The 26055-nt window shown below is 38.1% G+C and overlaps 2 protein-coding genes across 8 annotated transcripts in view; one reads left to right on the forward strand and one right to left on the reverse strand.

Moving 5' to 3' along the window:
• arhgap32b (Rho GTPase activating protein 32b) overlaps positions 1–26055 on the reverse strand; it is a 119282-nt gene that overhangs the window by 26974 nt on the left and 66253 nt on the right. For 6 of the 7 annotated variants that reach the window (XM_048167258.1, XM_048167257.1, XM_048167255.1 and 3 more), the window contains exons 6-7: positions 11239–11325; positions 8525–8662 (exon numbers count right to left, since the gene is read on the reverse strand). In XM_048167258.1, the coding sequence (XP_048023215.1) occupies positions 8525–8662; positions 11239–11325 (225 nt within the window). Of the gene's footprint in view, positions 1–8524; positions 8663–11238; positions 11326–15535; positions 16102–26055 lie in introns of those variants that run through there. The other variant, XM_048167261.1, reaches the window with a different exon arrangement.
• Positions 1863–6943, forward strand: LOC125253328. Its single transcript, XM_048167263.1, has 2 exons — positions 1863–3747; positions 6906–6943. The coding sequence occupies exon 1, from the start codon at positions 2815–2817 to the stop codon at positions 3742–3744; it is 930 nt and encodes a 309-aa protein (XP_048023220.1). The 5' UTR covers positions 1863–2814; the 3' UTR covers positions 3745–3747; positions 6906–6943.

Below are 26055 nucleotides of genomic sequence, written 5' to 3' on the forward strand. Positions count from 1 at the left end.
TGTACATGTATTTGCGGCATAAGTCTGTCTTGTTTTTTGGAGTATATGTTTGGTGACTGTGGTTACTTTAAAAGGGCTGAAGTTGCACTCTGAGATATAAAATTATCTGGATTATACTTCCACAGCTTGCATAAAAACTAATATAGCAGGAAGAGGAGAGGTGGAGGAGTCTCATATTCATACAGCTCAAAAGATCTGTCTAATAAAAGAGCTCTACCACACATCTCTTTCTAAAACTTTACATCCTATTTAAACCCCATTACATACAACTCAGACTAAAAATACAGTAGTTATATTAAATTCTTTTAGTGGAAAAGAGACACAGCAAGATGTCAGCTCATCAGCAAAGAGCTAAATGTTTAAACCTGCAAGTGTGTGTATATATATGTATATACAAACACTTTTTTTTTTATATATACATTTCTTAAACCTCAGTTTCCAGAATTAACTGAAGGTAAAGTTGCTCTATAAAACGTCAATGTGTGTTTGTGATATTCCGCATATTCCCAGTTTGGCCTACTTCATTTGTTTTAAACGTCATAACGCATCCCTGTGTGTATTTATAATGCATAGTTATACAAAAGTCAAAACAAAAGTACTAAATCTAATCTAAATCACTAATCAAGCCGGTATCTGTCTCTCAGAAAAGATCAAATTGATGCACTTTCATACAGAATGGTAAAATTCAAATACTTAGAATGGTAAAATTCAAATACTTTTCCAACTCACAGCATATATACATATGGCAAATATTGGAGGGTATTTTGGCCAAATATAAACCATAATGTACAAGACATGGCCAAAGATATAACTGCTGTTTAAAAATTTGGGGTAATTCTTTTTTTTTTTTTTCCCATTCAACAAGGATGCATTAAATCAATCAAATGGGACAGTGAAGACATGTTATAAAATATTGATTTTTTTAAAAAAAAAATGCTGTTTTTTAAAACTAAATTTTATAATCACCCCAAAATAAGGGGTCTGATACCATATAGTGTATATATTAGTATAATATAATATGAAAAGCAAGTGTTTTTGTGATTGGTGAAGAGCCTACGAGAGAAAACATGAGATACATGTACCAGTGAAAGCCCATAAGAGTTTATTCATTATCCACAGAGCACTGATGTGATCTGTTCCAGCTGCACATGTCCCAAGATCCACACTCCTGTCAATTCTTTTCCCAAACATATGCTGGCACAGACTCACCAAAATGTAAAACAAAGGCCAAATGGGGCTGTAACAGAAGCATAATTAGGTCAAAGAAGACCGTATAGACAGCTGTGGGATTTCTCATATTTGATACATCTTCAAGTACCTCCAGAATCCATGGCAACTCTGCTTGTGTTGACTATACTAGAGAACAATGTGAAGGAAGTATGTAAACAGAAGTTGAACAGCGTTCTCTAATGATACGGTTGCCTGCTTCAGTTATTTGCTCATGTTATGTTGTGCTCCTGTGCTAATGAGGCTAATTTGTGTGAGATATCACATATTTAATGCATAGGCAAACCTCATAATGAGATCATCCTTTGAGGTGTTTGCTCCAATAAATCAGAGCCAGTTAAACTTTTAAGATCATCTCAGGGCTTGTAATACCAGGCCTCTATATTGCAACCATTTCAGTCGCATTTGCGACTAAAAATAACTGTGTGACTGTGAAAAAATATTTAGGTGCACCGGCGCGAGTGACCCGATCGATTCTCATGAACAGATCTATAATACAATCGGAATAAAAAGCACAACTCCCACAATGCATCTACACTGAACAACAGTTATGTTTCATACTGCAATCGGCTTCTTTTCATACCTTCATTCTAAGACTTTACTTCAGTCAGCAGATCAAGTGCAAAAGACGTGCGCGAAGGACTACACTTCAAAGATTGTTTACAAGGTGAAACAGGTATAACGCACTTATCAGACCGTCTCATGCAGCAGATGTTTCAGCCAAATTAACTGGAAATGCTACATTTGGATTATCATAAGTAAGGTTGGAAATTAACGGGGGCTTGGGGCAAAAATGCCTCCAAAAATTCATTAAAAAAAACAAACAAAAAAACACACCATTATGAATGCCCGTGCGCATACTTTCACTTTTGAAGTAGCGGCAGTTGCTTGAATGGTGGGTGTGTTCGTTATTATTCTTAATGAAAAACGCAACAACAAAACATTTACATGCGCATTTACATTTCGCTTTTCAATCAAATGTTCATCCATCATCTTGTCATTCAGAAAAGTGAGGCGAAATGGGTGAAGTGAGGTGAAATCTGACTCCTGCTGCTGATCTGTGCTGCGACTCTCGTTCGGCTCACTGAATAGAGCAGATGCGTTCTGTTTTAACTGTAGTGTCTAATCTCTAACTGAACTAAATGATTATTATTACTGTAAAAAAATCAAAACGACATTGGGGGCGGTGACGCGGTCATGGTGGGCAAATGATATAACCAATGTTGCTGCTGAACACCAGTAACACCGTCTATCGCAGCTGTTTCTCTGAGTATTGGCATGATTGCAAACCGGTAGGTGGTGTCAAGTCTTGGGCTAGAGCTCCGTCGAGCTGATTCCTAATTGTTTGTTTTTGCCTCGTAAAATCTAACTTATAATCTATCACTCTTTCTTTTTCGGTGAGGGAACACATCCCCAACATTATTTTATATAAAAAACATTTGGATTACCTTGATATCGCTAGTTTTATCCGACTTCCCGAACTTTCGCTACTAGCTTTAGCCCGTTAGCATTAGCGGCGTGCCACGCCCACGCTACGCTAGCGTTTGTACTCTTCTCTCTCACAATATTATTGTTTCATCTACTCTAATGGCGAGTGTATTGGATGTTTCTCTACCTTTATGTGCAGGTGAGGACACGTTTGAGCTGCATGCGGTGCAGTTGGAACTGCAGGCCGTGGAGCGGCAGATCCGGATCCTTCTCGAGAAGCAGGCCGAGTTACGCGAGCGGCAGACAGCGCTGGAAACTTCTCGCGCTGACGCTCACCAACCCTCGGTAAGTTTGCAGCGCGATTTTAACACTCCTGCTTCCTCTACGCCGTGTGTTTCTCTGCACAGGGCACCAAGAACGCGTTCATCCCAGCCCTCGTTCACTCCGGCGCCGTCACACCAGGGACCTTGGGTGCTTCAGCAGCGGAAGACGCGAGCCAGGCCTCGGACCAGGACCTCTCCTCCACCGCCCCCGGTCTTCGACGTCTCGACACGGAACCGCTTCTCCCCTCTTCGCGAGGCAGAACGCGACGCCGTGGTCATCGGAGACTCCATCGTCCGCCACGTCCACGCTACCACAGCCAAAGGTAAGGTGCGCAGTCACTGTTTTCCTGGTGCTCGTGTTCTCGATGTCTCTGTGCAGATTCCCGCGATCCTCAACGGTGCCGAGACCATCGGAGCTGTAGTGCTGCACGCGGGGGTGAACGACACCAGGCTGCGGCAGACGGAGGTGCTGAAGCAGGACTTCAGAAGCCTGATCGAGACGGTACGAGCCACATCGCCCGCGACGAAGATCATTGTGTCCGGACCGCTTCCGACGTACCGACGAGGACATGAAAGGTTCAGTAGATTATTTGCTTTAAATGAATGGTTGATGTCTTGGTGTAATGAACAGAAGCTGCTCTTTGTAAATAATTGGAATCTTTTCTGGGAGCGTCCTAGGCTCTTCCGTGCTGATGGCCTGCATCCCAGCAGCATCGGAGCTGATCTTCTGTCAGAGAACATCTCCAAGACGCTTCGCACCATATGACTAGTAAGTCAAACCTCAAATCACAGCCTGTGTTCTGCCCACTTAATTGATAGAAATGTGAGTGTAGTACAGTCTATAGAAACTGTGTCTATTCCCCGAATAGTGAGGTTTAACAATAAAAATAAAGGATCTAGAAAAAACCTAATCGTGATCAAACCAGATTTTTGTAAAATTACTGAACAAAAACAATCTCTAAAACTAGGGCTACTAAACATTAGATCGCTGACACCTAAGGCAGTTATCATAAATGAAATTATCACGGATAATAGTCTTGATGTAATTTGCCTTACTGAAACATGGCTTAAAGCAAATGATTATTTTGGTCTTAATGAGTCTTGTCCACCTGGCTACCGTTATAAAAATAAATGCCGCCTGATTGGCCGTGGCGGTGGTGTAGCAACAATCAATAGAGAGATACTTAATGTTACTCAGAGAACAAACTACAGGTTTAATTCATTTGAAATTCTTATGCTAAATGTTACACTATCAGATATAAGTAAAAAGTCGCTACTATCTCTTGCTTTGGCTACCGTTTATAAACCTCCAGGGCCTTATGCTGATTTCCTAAAAGAGTTTGCAGACTTTCTCTCAGACCTATTGGTCAACGTTGATAAAGCGCTGATTGTTGGAGATTTTAACATTCATGTAGACAATACAAATGATACGTTAGGGGCTGCGTTTACAGATTTACTAAACTCATTTGGGGTCGAACAAAACGTCACTGGACCCACTCACCGTCTTAATCATACTCTAGATTTAATTATATCACATGGAATAAATCCTACTGATATAGAAATTCTACCGCAAAGTGATGACGTCTCTGATCACTACCTTGTAACATGCGTACTGCATATTGATGATATTGGTCAAATTGCGCCACGATATCGACTAGGCAGAACAATTCTCCCGACAACTATAGATAAATTCACAAATAATCTGCCTGATCTGTCTCAGCTGCTCATCGTACCCAAACACGCAAATGATCTTGAGGACATGACTAGCAGTATGTACACCATTTTTACTGGTACATTAGATACTGTTGCACCGATGAGATTAAAAAAGGTTAGAGAGAAAAATACTGTTCCATGGTACAACAGTATTACTCGCGCTATGAAAAGAGAAACTCGTAATCTAGAACGCAAATGGAGACAAACTCGTTTAGAGGTCTTCAGAATCGCATGGAAAGACAGTTCGTCCCGCTATAGAAAGACTCTAAAAGCAGCCAGAGCTGAGCATCTTCGCAAACTTATAGAGAATAACCAAAACAATCCACGGTTCTTATTTAGTACAGTAGCTAGATTAACAAATAAACAGACATCACCAGAACAAAATGTTTCATTACAGTTTAGTAGTGATGACTTTATGAATTTCTTTAATGAAAAAATCGAAAGTATCAGAAATAAAATTGTAAATGTACAACCTTTGACAGAGTTTTATGATTCAGCTTTAATTATCGCCCCTCAAGAACAGTTGCAGTGCTTTACAACTATAGGACAGGAAGAGCTACATAAACTTATCACTGCGTCTAAACCAACAACATGTTTATTAGATCCAATACCCACTAAACTACTGAAAGAGCTGTTACCTGTAGCAGAAGAACCTCTTCTCAATATTATCAACTCGTCTTTATCTCTAGGTCACGTCCCACGACCGTTCAAGCTAGCAGTTATTAAGCCTCTCATTAAGAAACCACAATTAGATCCAAACGTATTAGCAAATTACAGACCCATTTCAAATCTTCCATTTATGTCTAAAATACTAGAAAAAGTGGTGTCGGTCCAATTGTGCTCCTTCTTGCAAAAAAACTCTATCTATGAAAAATTCCAGTCAGGATTCAGGTCTCATCATAGCACAGAAACTGCGCTCGTTAAAATTACAAACGACTTGCTTCTAGCTTCTGACCAAGGCTGTGTCTCAATACTAGTGTTACTTGATCTCAGTGCTGCGTTTGACACTATAGATCATATAATACTCTTAGATCGACTACAATATTACACTGGTATTCAGGGACAGGCATTACGGTGGTTTAAGTCGTACCTATCAGACCGTCACAATTTTGTTTATATAAACGGGGAAAAATCTAAGATCACGATAGTAAACTATGGAGTGCCGCAAGGATCGGTGTTAGGCCCTCTGCTATTTTCAATATACATGCTGCCACTCGGCAATATTATAAGAAAACATGGAATTAGTTTTCACTGCTATGCCGATGATACTCAGTTATATATCTCATCACGACCAGATGAAATCGCAAAATTATCCAAACTGACAGAGTGTGTTAATGAAGTAAAACATTGGATGACTAGTAATTTTCTTCTATTAAATTCAGATAAGACTGAAGTATTACTTATTGGACCAAAAACCTGTACACAGAATCTCTCAGACTACAATCTGCATTTAGAAGGATGTACTGTTACTCCATCCTCGACAGTTAAAGACCTGGGTGTTATATTAGACAGCAACTTGTCCTTTGAAAATCATATTTCATATGTTACAAAAACAGCCTTCTTCCACCTCAGAAACATTGCTAAAATACGGAATATGTTATCTATTTCTGATGCAGAAAAGTTAGTTCATGCTTTCATGACATCTCGACTAGATTACTGTAATGCATTATTAGCTGGTTGTCCTGCTTCATCAATAAACAAGCTACAATTAGTACAAAATGCAGCTGCTAGAGTTCTTACCAGGTCAAGAAAATATGATCATATAACACCAATCTTATCATCTCTACACTGGTTACCTATTAAGTTCCGTATCGATTATAAAGTATTGCTAATGACCTATAAGGCTCTAAATGGTTTAGCTCCTGTGTACTTAACCGATCTTCTATCGCCCTACAATCCTTCACGCTCTCTAAGGTCACAAAACTCTGGACTTCTGGTTGTACCTAGGATATCTAAGTCCACTAAAGGAGGGAGAGCGTTTTCACATTTGGCTCCGAAACTCTGGAATAGCCTTCCTGATAATGTTAGGAGCTCAGACTCGCTCACCCAGTTTAAATCTAGATTAAAGACGCATCTCTTTAGCCAAGCATTCACATAATGCATCTCATACCAGATCAACTGCACATGACTATCTTTGCTTAAAGTTATGAACAGCAGCTACGCTAATTATTCTCCTTTTGCTTTTCTGTTTTACCTCGGGACACCCGCCCTGAGGTGACTAGAGAGGACTTCAGCTTCAGTTTGGATCCAGCCTCTTAAGAAGACCTCAGACAACCATCACCTGTGAAGAGACGGCGCCAGCTCCTGCGAGGACTTCAGAAGACGCAATCATCTGGATCAACATTCACATTGCACAATCTCTATATCCTAATTTATTGTTAATGTAATTCATTTTCCAGGAGCTCTTTGCTTCTACCTTCAGTTAAACTGCTAACAGTGATTGTAATTAATTACCTAAAGTATATTATTTGCTAACTACATTCTTTAAATTGTAATGTTGACATCCATTTTCTGTAAAGCTGCTTTGAAATGATATGTATCGTGAAAAGCGCTATACAAATAAATTTGAATTGAATTGAAATGTGGTACTTACTGATCTTATTGAAGTCCAATAAAGAAGTTAATGTTAAGTGACTTAACATTTTAGCCACAATACTGTCTGTTTTTGCTCTATTTCATGAAAATAGTTTCAAACAAAGCCACACCAGAACTGTTGCACATGTCCAAGCAACAGTGATTTTGAATGACTGAATGAATGACTCGCACATTAAGATTTACTACCACCTACTGGCAGTTTTATATTTATTTTACACTTTAGTTAAACAGTAAAAACAGTCTATGTAAATGTGTCTAAATAGTACCACTTCCGATGAAGCTTCTGTGCCACTTCTGCAGTGCAAAGATGGATTTTTTGATTTCTTTTGATTGGTAACAGTCTCATTGGGTGTTATTGTTCTAACTGAATTTACTGTTTAACATTTAAACAAATTTTCTAATTTATTTTCAATTTTAATTTAAGAAATTGATGAAATATGATGCATAAATTTAGTAAGTTAAGAAAAAAAAAAAAGCTCTCATAATGGTAAAAATGCCCCTGGACATTAATTTAAAGGGGAAAATATCGCCCTGTAATGGTAAAATTAATGTCTGTTATTGATCAGAAAGTGCTCCTAAATTTTTTTCATTAGGAGCACAAGAAAAACGTTAGCGTCGAGCCCTGATTACCGAGTTCCCCTTTTCAAGATTCAGATACATCTTTACCAATATCTCTAAATTGTCTCTCTATAAACAAAACTGCACAATCCAATAGGTGAAATATGACTGCAAAGCTGTTTTCCTGTATTGGGAATCTCAAAGCGCCCAGTTACACACAAACCCCATCGTGGGAGCTTCCACTTTGCTGCTCAGACTTCCATTACTGCAAACATAATGGGCGGCATTATCAGCCACTCAAACTTCAAAGCAGATCAATTTAGCTGTGAAAATATGCCACAGTTCAAGTATACTACTCTGTGAAACAAATGCCGGTTATGCCCAACACAGCAGGGAGAAGAGGATTTTTCGTACACTACAGGGATATCCATCTGACAGTCTCTCAAGGGATGCCATTAGGTGCTGTTAACCAGCCTCACTGAGCACTCACTCATCACAGATGACTAAAACTGCACTGAGAGGGGCATCTTCCAGGATAAGCACCTTGTACACTGAGTATAAAAGGTCTGAAAATTCTGCATTTACCTTATAAAAAAAAAAAAAAGAAAAAAAAAAGAACAGCTAAAATGGTTCATTGGTCACAGGGGAGTGCGCTGAAAAAGAGCGCTTGGGGGTCTTACCTCTGCTCTCTCCCTCAGGCTGTCGAAACGGGGAAGCTCAGGGAGCTGGGAAAAGCGGCGGTCATAGATGCAGAGATGGAGATGCTTATCCAGGACTCGGAAATCTTCATAGCTCCGCCTCACAATCCAGCTTCGTCCCTGCGGGGCAGTAAAAGAGGGCAGTAACCCAAAAGGTAAACAAACAAGTGTTAGAGTGTGTTGACGTTTGGTCTGCAGGGTAAACATGAGGGCCTGGTTTTTGGATAAACCTCATCCGGCCAGTGTAGCACCACGATGACCACACACACAACAGCCACTTCAGAGAAGCCACACCACAGCTGTGTGTGAGTTTAATTCTGGACAAAGCAGCATTCAAAGCAATGAGGAGAGGGACAGTGACCACAGAGCAACTTTTTTTTTTTTTAGATTTGCATTTCCTAAAGGAAATACTAATACTTTTAGGGTAGATAAAGAATAGAATCCAATGTTTGGAGAAAAAACCAAACATGTATTCTGGATGTTAGATAAAAGCGAATCTCATTTCACATCCAGAAAGTTATGAGGGGGAAAAAGAAAAGTATTGGGTCACTCTTACTGGGGGAAAAAGATTGGATCAGATTTTTCAATGTTATGAAGAAAGACATGTTTAGTGTTCAGAAAACAACACTGGGTGAACTTAAGCAGGCAAGTTCTGGATTGTATCAGCTAACATGAAATAACTTGTAAAAGGAATGCTGCATAAAAGGGAAGAAGTTACATCACAAAAGTTTGTGGTCAAACTTTAAATATATTTATAAAAAATGATTCTTGAGCAGAAAATCAAAATATTAAAATGATTTCTGAAGGATCTTGTGACACTGAAGACTGACTGAAGAGTAATGATGAAAATTCAGCTTTGCCATCAAGGAATTATGTTTTAAATAATTATATACAATAGTAAAAACTTTTTTTATACTGTGAAAATATTTCATAGTATTACTGTTTTACTGATCAAATAAATGTAGCCTCTGTGGACATAAAGGACTTATTATTGAGAACATTTAAAAAAAAAAATAATAATAATAATACATCTTACAAACCATATATCATATAAAGTAGATCAACTCAAATCTGTACATGAGTGTCTCTTAAAAGGACTAAAGTTACATGAATTCACTACATTATTGTCTGACAATAGGATACAGTTCTGATAGGAGCATTAGCAGCTATATAAAGCACTTGAGAAATCCCAATTTGAAGATATTAATGAACATGAAACTGAATATGCTGATGGGATTCTATGGAGCAGCCTCTCATGGTGGATTCTCTTTGCCCCAATGCCTTTGCGGCTGCTCGGTGCAAAGCATCAATCATCCTGTCAGTGCTGTGCCGCTTAACTAGAACACACTGTGCACTCCCGTAGACCCACAGTTGACCATACCCGACCAATCAGATTTCCTAATCAAACGACATACAGCAGCATGTGTATTATTAGTTTATTAGTTACAGAACAGGTTTTTTGTGATATTCATTCAGGGTTAAAAATAGCTGCTTGCACAGCAAATCAATTTTGAATAGATTTGTGGCTAGTAAAATACTTAGTGATACATTTTCTCAATTCACCTACCATTAGTATGAAGATAAGGCACAAAAACTAATTTGGGATCCTTGAGTATGTGATAAGACTATATTGAATTCTATTCTTGCTAAATTTACATTGTATAGACCTATTATCTGCTCTAATGAACCTCTAGTCAATTTATGACACCAACCCTTTTAAAAACCATTTAGTATTTTTCCTTTCTCTTTTGGAATAACTGCACTTTTCCTTCACTCCTTCAGTCTCCAAGCCACAGAGTCCATATTCACAGTAAATGGAAAACCTCAAATGTCAATGATTCACCCTAAACACTTCTCTCTGAACCAGGGCCGGGTGAAAAGACTTAAAAATTATTATTATTATTATTTTTTTTTTAAAATGCTGGTGTACTAGTGCAACCATAGGGAAAACAAACAGTTGTTCAACCTTCCTGCTTCCAATGCATTTCATAGGGGACCTGAGTAGTGCATTTGTTTGGAAAAACTGCAATGAGAGTGGAACTAAAGTGCTTTTCCTGTGTGTCTGATCCTTGTCCATTCAGATGGCTCCTGGCCAAATATGCACCCTCAGTAATTAATGTTTTATTTTTTTCTCATTTTAAAACACACAGGAGCAGTGCTGTGGATTTGGATGACTTCTCACACACCAGGATGGAATGAGGTTTCCACACACAAACCAAGACTTCAGATATTTTTCCAGTGAGTTTTCAGTCAGATCTGCCAGTGCTCAAATCAAGTGCACAAGCAGACAACTGCCTGATTTCTGTACCAGATTTGGGTACAGTTCAAGGGACATTTAACTTAAAATAAATGTGAGGGAACTTTACACTTTTACTATCACTACTCTTTTATTTATTTTGCAAAAAAAAAAAAAAAATGCTAATGCAAAAATGTAGGAGGTCTGCATCACAAATTCATAAGCAACAGCTCACAGTTGGGCTTAATTTACAGCTCTACTGGGTTGTCTCATGTGGATGATTTCATCTCTCTCTTACTGTGAGAATCACCACACTCTTGCATTTGCAGATTGGTACTAGATTCTTCTATACTTGATTTTAAACCTGCAAAACTTAAAAGCAATACTCAATGATCAAAACACTGGGGGAAAAAAATGACAAGATGCAATGAATTGCACAAAAAACAAGATCTTGTCTTACCTGACAGTAGATCTGAACCAAATACACAGGCTCTTTTGACTCCAGGCCATTCCGTGTCACTTCAGTCTGTTCATCTGCGAGGGTTAACTATAAAGAAAGAGATGAAGGAAGGAATGAACAGATAGAACAGTGCAATTTCTTGTTTTAGTGACAGCTGTAAGCTGCTAACGCTGAAAACATAAGACATCCATCACATCCTGTTGCTATTATGAGAAGCTTTTTTGCCATCTGTGAAAAAATGACTAGCAGCGATGTGTCTCTCTTTAGTCAGGTGCAGAGACTGTTTCTCAGGTTTGAAGATGTGTTAAATGATTTGTCACCAGCTGAGCATATTGCCCACATATTATAAATAATAAATACAAAAGCACTAAAACAGTGAATCCAGTGACAGACAGCACAGACTGAGCCATGTATGAACAGAATTCAGATATTCTGATTACATTTCTTCAGTCCATCCTAGCTTTTAGTGACAATTCTAAATACAGTGTCAATCATTGTGCCATGCACGTATGGTTGCAGTTTGCATTATGTGAGAGGACTTATGAGCTTTTTAAACATTTTTAAAAAATTCAGAGAGTCAGCTCGAATTTGACCAGTGTACATCCACATCACATATAAGCTACTAGCAACACAATCACTGACACACACAAATACACTTAGTTCAGAGGATTAATTCACTTTAAATGAAAATTACCCCAAGCTTCACTCACCCTCAAACCATCCTAGGTGTATATGACTTTCTTCTTTAAATATCCTGACACATCCAAGCTTTATAATGGCAGTGAATGGGAAACAATGAGTATGAAGCTGAAGAAAGTGCATCTATCCATCATAAACGTACTTCACACGGCTCTGGGGGGTTAATAAAGGCCTTCCAACTTGAGAAAGTGTAACGCCTCTCGAAGTTCAAAACTTTTCATTCAACTTACGAAAAAAAAAAAAAAAAAAAAAAACCTTTTTCGTAAGTTGAATACAGAAGGCGGTCTGGATATTTTCACTTTATAACTTGTTATATGGATATTTTTCTTACACAAATGCAACGTTTTGCTTCAGAAGGACTTTATTAACCCCCCGGAGCAGTGTGGAGTACGTTTATGATGAATGAATGGACTTTCTTCAGCTTCATACTCGTTGGTCCCGTTCACTGCCATTATAAAGCAGAAAGATTAAAGTCATATACACCTAGGATGGCTTGGGGGTGAGTAAAGCTTGGTGTAATTTTCATTTTAAAGTGAACTAATCCTTTAAATGAATGACCATACAGTTCTCTGCTATTCACCTAACATTTGCTCAGACATCTTTTTTGATTGCCACCGACTTACCATGCAGTAGCTACAGTCGTGCCGTGCACCAACTGCTTGGACACAATTATCAGGTTAACTGAATGACTCGTAACGTGTGCAACAGCTCACAAGTTTCCCGAGTGTCTAAACTCGCAAAGTGTATGCTCAGCCTAAGAGTTATTACACACACAAAGGATCTGTTTGTTGTCTCAAACGTTGTACATAAAAGGTCTCTTTCTTGATGGGTTTCAAAATACTCTGAGGGAACATAGGAGAAATGTACCATGACTAACTATATATCATTCAAATAAAAAATCCTATTACCCTGCTCAGAGTATATTAACTCAAATATAACCCATTACATCATCTCAGGCTGTTCACACACTGACTGTTGTGTTGTGTGAGTGACAAATTTCTGCTGTGACTCATTTGAGTTTGTTCATTCTGTGAGATAGGTGATGACCTCAGCGACAGACACAAACACTGGGGGGGGGGGATCTTTGTCTTGCCAAAAACAAAGGGTGATTACATTTCTGTCACACTCCCACATAAAAATAAACATCATGCAAAAAGCCTCTATACTAGACTAACATTGTAAACTCATTTAAAGAGGAACAGAACGGCAAACGTATCTGCTCTTTACAATAAAAGATTTGACAGCAGCTACTTGTACTTGAGTTGGTAGCAAAAGCATTGAGCTGTAAATCTTGATAGAGCATATAAAAAGGTTGCATCCAGGTGGATCCACTGATAAATAATTTAATTATTTACACAAAATTTACCTCAAGATCAATAGTGTCTCTCCATCTCCATCCATCTAGTTACACAGGCAGCACAAATATGAGAATAGAAGAGCAAAAATAAACAACTCTCTCTCTAACCACTTTGTGTTTGTTTAAAACTGATATTAACATCCGTTTCTGGTGATCTGATCATAAGTTGTCAAGCAAGAAAGATGGTGTTAGTGAAAAGGTTGGCTATTTGCACTTAGTGTAAACGGACACTGCCAAGATTTTAAACCTTTGGTTTGGTGGAATGATTACATGTTGTATCCTGTGCTGTTGTATGGGAGACGTAAGGGCACGTTAGCACTTACAGTACAAATGTGGTCACATGCATTTCTGATCAGAATACAAAATATTTTGGACCAGTCTTACACCTCTATACTTGCAGTATTTTAGAGTTTGTGTTTATAGTGTGCAATATAACATGTGTTCATGTTTGGCGTGTAAAAAAACACAGTATTTTTCACATAATTTACTTATCTGTATACCGCTGTTTCCACCGTCATAAAAACGGGCTGATGACTTCCTTGTTCTATGAAGTCCCTCCTTCAGAAATAAGTAACGAGTTCTGATTGTGCCAGCGGTTCCTGTGTTGTGATTCGACAGCAGCTTAGCGAACCTTGCCCGGAAAGGTCACGCCTCTTACCATAACGTGGAGATGCACGCGCTCAGTGTTATTGTAAACATGTCTTTAATTTTACCCTATCAATTTGAGCCAGAATCAGACCCGGTGATTGGACTGCGGGATGAAAATAACAGCGTTTCGACGACATGGCGACAAACACACTCTACAAACGCAACTCTTGTGTATTCCTGTGGGCGGAGGTTAGTCAAAAAACTGTTTTAGTGACGTCATTAAAGAAGGAAGTAGAGGGATGTAGTCCAAACTGGCCGTTCGATGTATGCGACTTCTGTTAAATAAAATATCTCGCTTGGCATTGAACTTTGAGCTTTAAAATTTTACAGATTTTATTTATACTCTAACAACAACATTACACACTAACTAAAGTTTGAAACATGGGATCACGAAGAACGGGACCTTTAAGGCTCACACCATATAAAAAGTACCAAATGTTCCTTTAAATTAGAAAAAGATTGTGCGAACCCTGAAATCTGCATTCAGATCTCACCTATAAGAGTGTTAATTACACTCAAGTTCAGAAAGCAGCCGTTAGGTTGTATTCCTGTCACGGTGAGTGAAAGCTCAGTGGCACTGCACTCTTTAGAGTGAGAGGATTATGCCCTTAAAGAAGGCAGGGTTACAGAGAGCTGTGAAGTATTAAATATCTATCTCAGTATGTGTGCAAGTGAAACTTTAGACATCTTAACAATACCACATGAAGGCCCGACTGAGCCACGGTCTGAGACTTCTGTTCATTCCACATCCTTACAAGTGAAAAGTGAAATCTAACGCTGCTGCTCTGACGCGAGCAAAGAAACAGACCTGTGACCAGCAAGGTCTATTTGAGAAGAGTGGGAAGAGATTAGAGAGAAGCACAACCAGGTGTATGTAAAATTTGCAAGTTGTGGGCTTCAGTAAGGTCCGGTAAGCAGTGCAGCTCTTCGGAAAACCCTGGGTAACATGAGAAGTACTGACCCAGTTATTCACAGTGCAGTTTAAAACCAACTCTTGAACAGCTTGCCAGTGCTGAGAGAAAGAGAGGTATCCCCCACTAGTGCCAGGAAAATTAACTAGGATGGGCTTCCATAACCTAAACGGTTAGGGAAATATACTTTAGCAGTGACCACAAAGGGTTTTTAATATGAAGTCCCATGGGACGCACACACAAATTCATTCGCAGAAGTGGTCAGCGATCCTTGCTGGGACAGTGTGTTCAACTCAACTATTGTTTGATGGAGCCCTTATGGAAAGCAACTACACTTTAAGGGGGATTCTCCAGCTAATCATTTACAAGCACTTACAGGCATGAAAGATATTAAACCACTCTAGGTGCTCAGGAGGTATGAGCTCCCTGCAAGAGCTATTACAGAAAATCCATTTAGTGGTGTAAATCTCTATAGCGCATGGTTACGCAGCACTGATCTGAAGTACAAAGCATGAAGTCAATGGCCCTGATGAGACTTGAAGGCTGCAGATGTGCTTTTAAGAGACACCTAATGCCTTTAAGTGTAAATAAAGTGAGATTAAAGTGAAGGTATGACCAAGAGCAAAATAAAAGTGTTGGAAAATAAAACGAGCAGTGAGCAAAAGGAGCAAAGACGACTTACAGAGGCACAACATCCCGTCTGCTTTGATTAACGCAGCATCTTTTGTTCACCCGAGATTCCGGCTGCACGCTGGAAGCTCAATTCAGAAGCCGTACTCCTAAACATTCAAGGATTCCCGCCTTCAATATCCATCAGTCAAGCATGTGTGAGAGAAAAACCGGTTGTTTTTGTCCGGCACAAATCCACTCAGCAGAACACAGATGTCAGTTGAGTTTCCCACCCCCTTCGGAGTGCCGTCCTGGCTGAGTTGTTGTGAAGCACAAGGATTGAGGCTCCCCCTTTGGAGCTTTCCTGCAAACTTGCACAGAGTGAAGCGCCGGCTAGTTGGCTTTTTGCAGAAATCCAGTTTTCAGGGACTTCATTGCAGTTTTGCTTTCCTAGTAATTTGTGATGAGATGCTTCGGTCCTTCTTGCTCCATTTTATTTAAAATTCCTTAACATCCAAGCACACTCACTGAATGCTTAGTTTGCTGGCCAACACATGTGGTCTGGAGAACGCATAGAAGAAAGTATGATGAAAAAAGCAGTTCTCCCTTTGCATCTGTTGTGGTGTCCTTTCACCACACGCTCTCGTTTTCTTCGGACTCTATTGGTCTCCCCCCGTTCCCAACCCCCAGTGCCTCCCCTATTCGTTAGCTCTCAGTGGTACAGTCCCTGGGACAAAGCACAGGGCCGGTGAGCCAAAAGAAACAGTGGGGAGAGCTGTGAAGAGGGGGTTGCCCTTGTAGGAGCACAGAGCGTTTCTCCAGCGTGTGCCCTTCACTCTGATCCTGATCCTCTGGGACCAGTGCAGTCCAGAGTGAGTGGAACAGAAGAGACAGAGAGAAATGTTAGTGTTGCACTGAGAAGGTCTGGAGAACCCTTCATGAACGACAATGGCTGCTTGAGGCAGCAGGGCTGCATTGTCTAATAATAACACTATTGTAGTAGCACAAAAGACAAAGACCGGAAACAAAGAGCCTCCATATGTCTCGCACTTTGGCAGGGGGTATTTTCTATTCAAAGCCATTTTTAATGACCTAATTATCATGTTCGTTGATGAAGACAATAAGGGCAAGTTAGGATAGCTGACTAATCAAACAACTTACTATTTGAATGGTGAGGTTGACCAATCAATGCAGCTTTTTAAAAGGGATGGTTTACCTAAAAATGGTTTACCTCACCCTCCATTTGTCGTCCATACAAAGTCAATGAGATCAAAAAACAAAACAAACAAACAGAAAAACAAGCTTTAGACATGATAGTGAGTTAATGAAAATTGTATTTATTTAATCAAAATCAGCATATTAGAATTATTTCTGAAAGACCATGTTTTACTGAAACTTCGAGTAATAATGCTGAAAAGTCAGCTTTGCCATCACAGGAATAAATTACATTTGAAAAAATATTACAATTGAAAATTATTTTAAATTGCAATAATATTTCACAATATTTCTGTTTTTACTGTATTTTTGATTAAATAAAAGAAGCCTTGGTGAGCAGACGAAACTTCTTTCAGAAACATGTTTTCAGACTTTTCACAGGTAATGGAGTTCTTCAGACAAAAATCACCTAATAAGTCTAAATACATATTTATAATAAAGCCAGAGTGGGCCAGATGTTGTTTGATTAATGTGTATACATGCTGGAAAAAGTCAAGCTACAATTACATTATCTAAGCCAGTTAGTCCAAACTTTGCAAAAACCAGACTGGTACAACTTCAGTAAAACTAAAGCATTTACAACACATTTTAAAATGATTGCTTCAGTCTGACTGAAATCAAACTTTTAAAAGTACATTCAACTCTAATTATCTATTTGTTGATTTTGAAAGTTTAACCCTACTTCTCATTCAAGGTCTAATGATGATAAGACGTGGCCTAACACAACTTTCAGCCGTAAATCAGTGGAGGGGACAGAGAAAAGCAATGGGTCACTACAAATGACATCACTTGTGCCATCACAGCACATCTGAAGGTGATTAAAAAGATTTTCCTGGAGAAGTGTTGTGAAATGCAGCAGCCAACCACACGGAACGCAAGAGAGATCCAAGAGTCCTGCTATTCGACCTGCAGAAATGAGAAATCCTTCCCTTGAGTCCCACTCGCTCAGAAACACATGGCTGCTTCAGTGGGAATGTGCGAGTTTGAGGAGGGAGGCTGGCTGGCATCAGATGTGTTTGGATGACTTCATGGAGGTGGAAGAGGTCATGCAGACCAAAACAAATATGAGAGCTTATAGACTTCAGCTGAAATGTGAGGATGATTTTAAAAATGCCTTGGCTTAAAACTATGACATATGACGTACCATTTGCTAGGATAACAGAGTATGTTCCAGCAAGATTAGAAACACATACATTACAAGTTAACAAACGAATCATTCTCCTGCAAAGTCACACAACAATGACCTTTAAAGGGCCAGAATTGTGATTGCACTGAATAAAGAAATGCCAAGTCGTATGATTATTCAGTTACCCACTAATGTGTCTGGATAAGCTGCAAAAGAGCATTCTTAAGGGTGGACACATTCCAGCGGAAGATTTAACACCCTCAAGCATCCAGTTCAATAACAAATCCAGAGGCTGAGTGTGGAAAATACACATTCCTAAAACTGAGAAGAATTCACTACGGATGGGACAGGATTATTCAATTAGTGAGGTTGAATAGTTTATTTATTCAATAGCATTTATTTTTAACATTAACATCTACTGCAGCATATAAATGTTGATATTAGAATAGTTAAGAATTGTTTTCATAATCACTATTAGAATTATTATTTTTATTATAATATTCAAAATCCTGGGTATTATTTTAGTCACGTTTCACCAAACAGTCAGCATGCTAAAACCCTTTCTGCAAGGACCACAGAAACAGGTTCTGTATCTGTGAATTTCATCGAAGCACAAAAGGACCATGTACTGTATAATACAACATTTGCAAGATTACACAGATTAAATCTTCATGAACTAACATCAAAGTACTGCTTTTGTAACAAATTGCAAGACAATTTCCATTAGACTTCAAAATTGCCTGCTATTATGCATAATCTAATAGTTCTGTGCAATAAAACCTTATAGTAATTTTGCCTATGTATTTGTTAAATCAGAATATATCAGTTATTCTGTATTGAAGGACTGTGATTAGTGTACACTTGTTGCTAAGGAACATGTCTGATTAGGGTCTATAAATGATAACCCTAAACCAGCCTAATTATACACAGGTTCCTTATCACTTTTTAAGTCAGTCACCTCAGCCATACATATCAGTGACTAAACACTTTGGAGTCACACGATAGCAACATAATGCTGACTGGCTGATAGGAAAACAAGAACACTAACCCATTAGCCCCAAATCTTGAGATGGAATGTTAGAAAAAACTTTTGAGAACCCCCTGATTTCACATTCACAGAAATCTACAACAGAGTTATAAAATGTTTTGCTGCAAAGAATCAAACATAATTTTCCCTGAGTAATAGATTACCTCCAAACCTACATCTTAAATCAGGAAGAAATCAAGAAAAAACAGATTCTGTGGTCACAGTGGCAAAATGAACTATGGAGCAGGACACAGCATCATCCACTGGATTCATTCATCATTCATTAAAATAAGACTCTCTCTCTGAACAGCTATACATATTATACAAGTAAATTTCACTAGTGACCTAAATCATCCAGATTTGCCTGAACAGAAGCTGGGCATCCTGCCAGCTTTGCCTGGGTAAATCCTTTACATGATTCCTGAACTCACTGAGATGAACATGTCCGGTGAGACTGGTCAAGAAACTGTGTAGCCAGATAAATACATTTCGCATTCTAGAATGATAATACAAACAAAACATTACTGTGCTGGAAAAAATTATTTTCTGTGGATAGGGCGGAACGTCAGAGGTAAGAGCAGGTCTGTGCGTATAAAGTGGTCTTCCCACACGCTCTCCAACCCAAGGGGGGTGGAACGAGTGGTATTTTTGTCGGGCTGCAGAGTGGTTGTGTTTTTGAGTGCATTGCCCTGTGGGCAATAGTGGAGTGCTCCATTGTTTCATTGCAGAGGAGGGACCCAGATACAGCAGTGCTTCTGAGGATAACATAACTAAGCAAGGTAGCTTTGAAAGGATTTAATGTGGATGGGAGATTGAAGTTGATAAGATTAAAACAGACGGAAGAGGGTAACAACCTAGAACTATAAATTGCTGTTGGATGACCAGTCATGACCCATCTTAGTGAAGTTGACAAATTTTTCTTTTTTATTTATATATACACTACCGTTCAAAAGTTTGGGGTCTGTAAGATTTTTTTAATGTCATCTCTTCTAATATCATCACCAAAGCTACATTTCTTTGCAGAAACAGTAAAATTGTTGTGAACCATTGTGAAAATTTAAGTTAACTGATTTCTATTTTAATATATTTTAAAGGTGCCCTAGATTCAAAAATTTAATTTACCTCGGCATAGTTAAATAACAAGAGTTCAGTACATGGAAAAGACATACAGTGAGTCTCAAACTCCATTGTTTCCTCCTCCTTATATAAATCTCATTTGTTTAAAAGACCTCCGAAGAACAGGCGAATCTCAACATAACATCGACTGTTACGTAACAGTCGGGGTGTACGCCCTCAATATTTGCATATGCCAGCTCATGTTCCCAACATTATGAAAGGCATTAGACAAGGGCAGAACGTCTGGGTCTGCAGAGCTGAATCAACAGACTAGGTAAGCAAGCAAGGACAATAGCAAAAAATGGCAGATGGAGCAATAATAACTGACATGATCCATGATAACATGATATTTTAAGTGATATTTGTAAATTGTCTTTCTAAATGTTTCGTTAGCATGTTGCTAGTGTACTGTTAAATGTGGTTAAAGTTACCATCGTTTCTTACTGTATTCACGGAGACAAGAGCCTTCACTATTTTCATTTTTAAACACTTGCAGTCTGTATAATTCATAAACATCTTCATTCTTTATAAATCTCTCCAACAGTGTAGCATTAGCCGTTAGCCACGGAGCATAGCCTCAAACTCATTCAGAATCAATGTAAACATCAAAATAAACACTGTACTTGCGCGATTAGACATGCTGCATGACGAACACTTTGTAAAGATCCATTTTGAGGGTTATATTAGCTGTTTGAACTTTTTTTAAATGTTGTTTAAGGCAAGCGCGAGCTCCGGGGGTGTGGAGCACCAGATTTAAAGGGCCACACACCCAGAATTGGCTCATTTCTAATTATGCCCCAAAATAGGCAGTTAAAAAAATGAATTAACCCTCTGGAGTCTGAGGCTGATTTGGGGCCTGGAGAAGTTTTGACATGCCCTGACATTTGTGCTTTTTTCAGTTGTTCATAAACATATTAATGACACAAGTGTCATTACACTGTATTCAGCACAAACTAGGCTACCATAATATGTGAGGAACATGTGTGTACATGTTTGTGTTTTTGAAGGAATAATGTTTATGCATGGTTACTGAAAAAACAAAAAACTTAAGTCACTGATATAAGGCCAATAAAAGTATATTAAATCTGTGTTCACAAGACTTTTGGGTATTGAAGGTTGTAGACTAGAGTTTTTGCTTCAAAATTATGTAAAAATTATGCTGACTACTCTTTCATTTATAACAATATACTGATTTAGTTTTTGTAAGACACTTTTTGCCAAGAAACACGGTATGCGAGGAGGCGTGAATCTCCATGAATAATGGCTCATTCTCACCTGTGAAGACAAAAGAATTGAATAGTAATGACCTGAAAAGACTTGCATATTAATGAGGCATTTCAGTCAGGTAGGCTGTGAAAAAAAACTTCTGTGATGTCTCAAGCTCATCATGGTATATGAAACATACAGAAAAATTTTATTACAATATAAATAATGGTTTTATATTATACTTTAAAATATAATGTATTTCTGTGATGCAAAGAGTCTGAATATAGGCTTTTAGTTTAAAAGCATGCACATTTGGAGAAATATAGGATTCTCATATGTTTATGTCAATTTTCTATACAGAGGAGTTATTTTTTATTTAATATTCATTGTTATCTCTATGAGCGCTGGTGTTTGCAATTCATACTGCAGCCGGAGGGCGCTCTGTGCATTTTAGTCCACAAATTCACCTAAGAAGAAGACGATATTCCATGAATGGTGTTTACCAATTCATACTACAGCCGGAGGGCGCTAAAGAAACAAAAACTCACTTAAAACTTATCAATAGAAGAAAACAAACAGGAATTTACTGAATGTCTTCCAGAGATCGCTAACCATGGCTTTTTCATCCAGATAAACAATTTTCAAGGCAATAAATACACGATTGAGATGATGAATGCATGTGTTGTCTCTGAATTTGCCTGTGAATAGCGCTGGCTCCGTGGGTGTGGCCGCATTAGTGGGTAATGAGCTGAATCACGGACTTCTGACATGGCTCTCTTTTCATACAGATTACATAAACACAGAATGTTTGTTTTCTTGTTGACTTGCACGATTTAAAACCTGACATTTCAACGTTTTGTTAGACATAAGTATGAATTTTTTGTGATTAGTATTCACTAAGTTACACTTCATTTTCTGAGAACTATCAGATTGGACTTCGTTCAGAGGGAGATGAGAGATCACGCATCATGTTAGTTTTCTTTATTTTACAAAAAGCACAACATTTTGTTTTTACTCTGAGTATATACAAATAAAAGGAGATATTCTATAGTTTCAATTGATGTATTACTTATGTTTCTATGACAAAAAATGACGGAGTATTTTAAGTCTGTTTTGCTGCAATGTGAAAAAAAACCTGCAAAACGCGCCGGCGCGTTTTTAGACCTCAGAGTGTTAAAAAAAAAAATCTATGGGGTATTTTGAGCTGAAACTTCACAGACACATTCAGGGGACACCTTAGACTTATATTACATCTTTTAAAAAAAAGTTCTAGGGCAGGTTTAATATGCATTTTATTCCTGTGGTTATCTGTATGACCAAAAATGAAATATTTTATTTTAGTATTTTAAGTTGTTTCTGCGGTTATCAGAAAAATGCAAGTGATTGCACCAGCGCCTTCATGTCTTGCAGTAAGTGCGCTAATACTTTAGCCTCCACACTCCACACAAAGACTGGGATTTACGTAGGTTAACGTTAGAGCGAGCGGCCATGTAAAGTTGCTACTACTTACATGTTTCAAATGATAAGCCATATTTGATGTTGTTTAAGGTTGATGTTTGGATTTCTTGCCCGACATACTGTAATTACCACAAGGACCCGCCGTTAACGATCTGGCCCTCACGGACTGCGTGACTTCGCAACAAGTTTTTTTTCTTTTTTCTTTTCTGCGATTAAGTTCTAACTAATAAAAATTGTTGACTAAGCCTCTTCTAGATGACTATTAGGGGGCAGCCCTATATTTTGTAATGTCTAAATATAAATCCAAAATCAAAATGTGAAAAGAACTATATTTATATCTACTAGTTATAGTTGGTAATATGTCATTTTCGTTTTAAACGTGTTTTTTCACCAGGTGGCACAAATCTTCCACTTAAGCATGGAACATTTTCCAAAAATTATCTCCTTAAATAAAAATGAAAAAAGATCTTCATTAAAGGGAATTATACATATAATGTCCCAATTTTATATAAAAATATACAAAAATATGAATTGAGGCAAATAAATATTATTATTATTATTAATAATAAAAATACCATAACTGCTAAATCAAATAGTGAGCAAAATTATGTGGTGTTTAAAAAAAAAAGTGTTTTACTGTCTGGGGTCGAACAGCCGTCAAGGGAGGGTATCAAAAATGAGAGAGAAAAAAAAAAAAAAAAAAATCAGATTCTACAAATGAGAGAAAAAGGCATCAAAAATTCACCCCGATGCATTCATCCAAGCACAAGCTAGTTATTGGGCCTTTGGCCCCATGTTCTGTTAATGAAGACAAGCACATTATGTCTTGCAGTGTGCAGTCAAACGTGATATCAGAAACAATTGGATGCGAGTAAATTACCTTATCCAAATATATAATTTAATAATTACAAAGGCTAAGTCATTGACTTGTAGAACATTTTCTGCGAGGGTTAGACTATACAGGGGGGGCGCCAACACTGATCTTGCATACCCCTCAGCAATGTGCAGTTGTGTACTAAACCGCTTCAGACTCTCAGGAACAGTCCCGCTCTGTTAATGATTTAGGCTATTTTGTCAGTTTAGCCCTCAGACATAAAAAGGTGCGTGCACACTAAAAACACATTGTACCGCACAGATCGATAACAAAGCCAGCTCAGCAGCTAGTAAACATCCCAAAGAGATCTTACAGCATGGTTTCCCTAAACAGGGCCCACAGGAGTACAAGAGCAGAAGCTATCAGAACAGCACATCGCTTGACACAGGTACAACAGCGTAAGGCTTAGCCAAACATGTATTCTAATTGCATGCAGCCTGCGTGGCCAGCGTTTCAACAAAGAGGAAGTGGCAGCAAATAGCTATTTACGTGCAGCAATGCTGAAATGCCGGTAGAGGGACTGCATTGGGGTGAATGGAGTAGTCCGTGCTTTACAGAGACATTCTTGAGTAAAAGGCCCTTTTCTGAAACTGCTGTCAAGTGTAAGAGCAGTTTGATTCCTGAATCAGCATTGTTAATGAGTAGAGGGCAAGAGGCAGGGCTAGAGGGAGATTGGCAGGTGAGTCAAGATCCCCTCCTCCAAGGTCTACTTCACAGGCCATTTCCTCCTGAAATCTCTACCCCACAATACCAGCTGAGGCATTTTGTCATTAACAAGCATACATGGGGTCAACTGACTAACATGATTTATGTGGCCACACATGCGCACATGGTTGGGCATATACGCATACTGCAGTTTGAGATGCTCTGATGGAGAGAGGGGCAGGCCACATGGGGTTTGTGCATCCACAATGCTGACTTGGCAACTGTAATGCATAAAAAGTTACAAATAAGAATAAAAAGCCCAGCTTGCAAAAGTTATGTTTTAATGCAAAATCTCACATTGGAGAGCTTGCCAAATATTAAACGCCTATTCCGCTTCACAGGGTCTTTACGCAGTGTTTACTGCATCCTACACACTAAGCAAGGGTTATCTGTAGAAGTTCACTTTATTTGGCAAAAGTGCCCTGCTATCTCACACACAAATAACACGAGTTGCACAAATTAGGGATTTCAAGTATTACTATACATTATAAATATTAGGGCTGCACGATATATCGCATGAGATTGTCACGCGCATTTCGTCAGTAAAGCTGGTTCCCTGATTCCCTGATTATGTTATATATATATATATATATATATGTTTAATATTATATTATATTATATTATATTATATTATATTATAATGTGTATATACTAGGGATGCACCGATATGATTTTTTGGGGCTGATACAGATAACACCAAAATTATTGGCCAATACTGATATTTGTCACTTCCTCTCTTATTTGAAATTTGGATAGTATTAAAATAGTATAGTATAATAGATAGTATTTTGATCATGTTTTAAATAAGCAAAGTTCAAAAACACCTGCATTAAAATATACTAGCAGGTTTATTGCTGCATCAAATAATTTTTAATGAACATAGATTGGATCCATTTAACATTCAGCAGACCTACATAAAGACAACAAAACAAAGATACATATGAAATAAACAGTGCTTTTTTTTTTTTTTTTTTAGGTAGGTTTAATAGTTTTCAGGTACAGAAATAAAGTAAACAAATGTAAAATAGCACTGCATATTCCTCACTGTATAAATTAAATACATATTAATCCTTTATTGTAACATACTTTATTGTGATTAATCTTCTAATTTGAGATATTTTGAGAGTTTAATGCACATTTCTTGTGCTTTGTATTGTTTGGCTTTTGTGGTGATTTGTTTTGAGTGAAAATGGACGCAATAAATGTAATAAAACATCAGTAAAGGTTTGGTCATCATTCGGATGGGTTCCGCTACATTTATGAAAGTTACAAAAGTTATTTAGTCAATAATAGTTTTGTTACGTATCGGCGGCCAATACATACACTAGTATATACACTAACATACATTGTATTGGGGTTTCCAAAAATTATTAAGTTTCCATAAACAGTCTCCAACAGTTTATTGAGCACCGAATCAGCCAAGCTGAATTTTCAGCAGCTATTACTCCAGTCGTTCTAATATGCTATCACAAGAATAAATTACGTGTTAAAATATAAAGCAGTTATTTTAAATAGTACATTTTTTTCACTATATCACAGCATTAGAGAATTCCTACAAAAACATGTGTTTGTATTATATTCCCACTATACCCTTATGTGAAGAGATGTATTTATATGCAGGTGATCCCTGTGCTTCAACGTATATGCTCCCTGAGATTTGGATTCTCACTTAAAATGGCTGAATACCCTGTGAAGTCTATTTTGCTGCACTTGTCAATACTAGAAGACTGGTACATACTCACAATGTGGCAAGCAATCAATTTACCATTAAACAGGACAGGCAAAGGTATGCCAACATGCATAAAAGGCTGTTGAAACAAATAAAACAAGAGTATTCAGTGAAAGAGTGCCTACAAATATCAGACA

This window comes from Megalobrama amblycephala, linkage group LG18, assembly GCF_018812025.1.
Source record: "Megalobrama amblycephala isolate DHTTF-2021 linkage group LG18, ASM1881202v1, whole genome shotgun sequence".
Lineage (NCBI taxonomy): Eukaryota > Metazoa > Chordata > Actinopteri > Cypriniformes > Xenocyprididae > Megalobrama > Megalobrama amblycephala.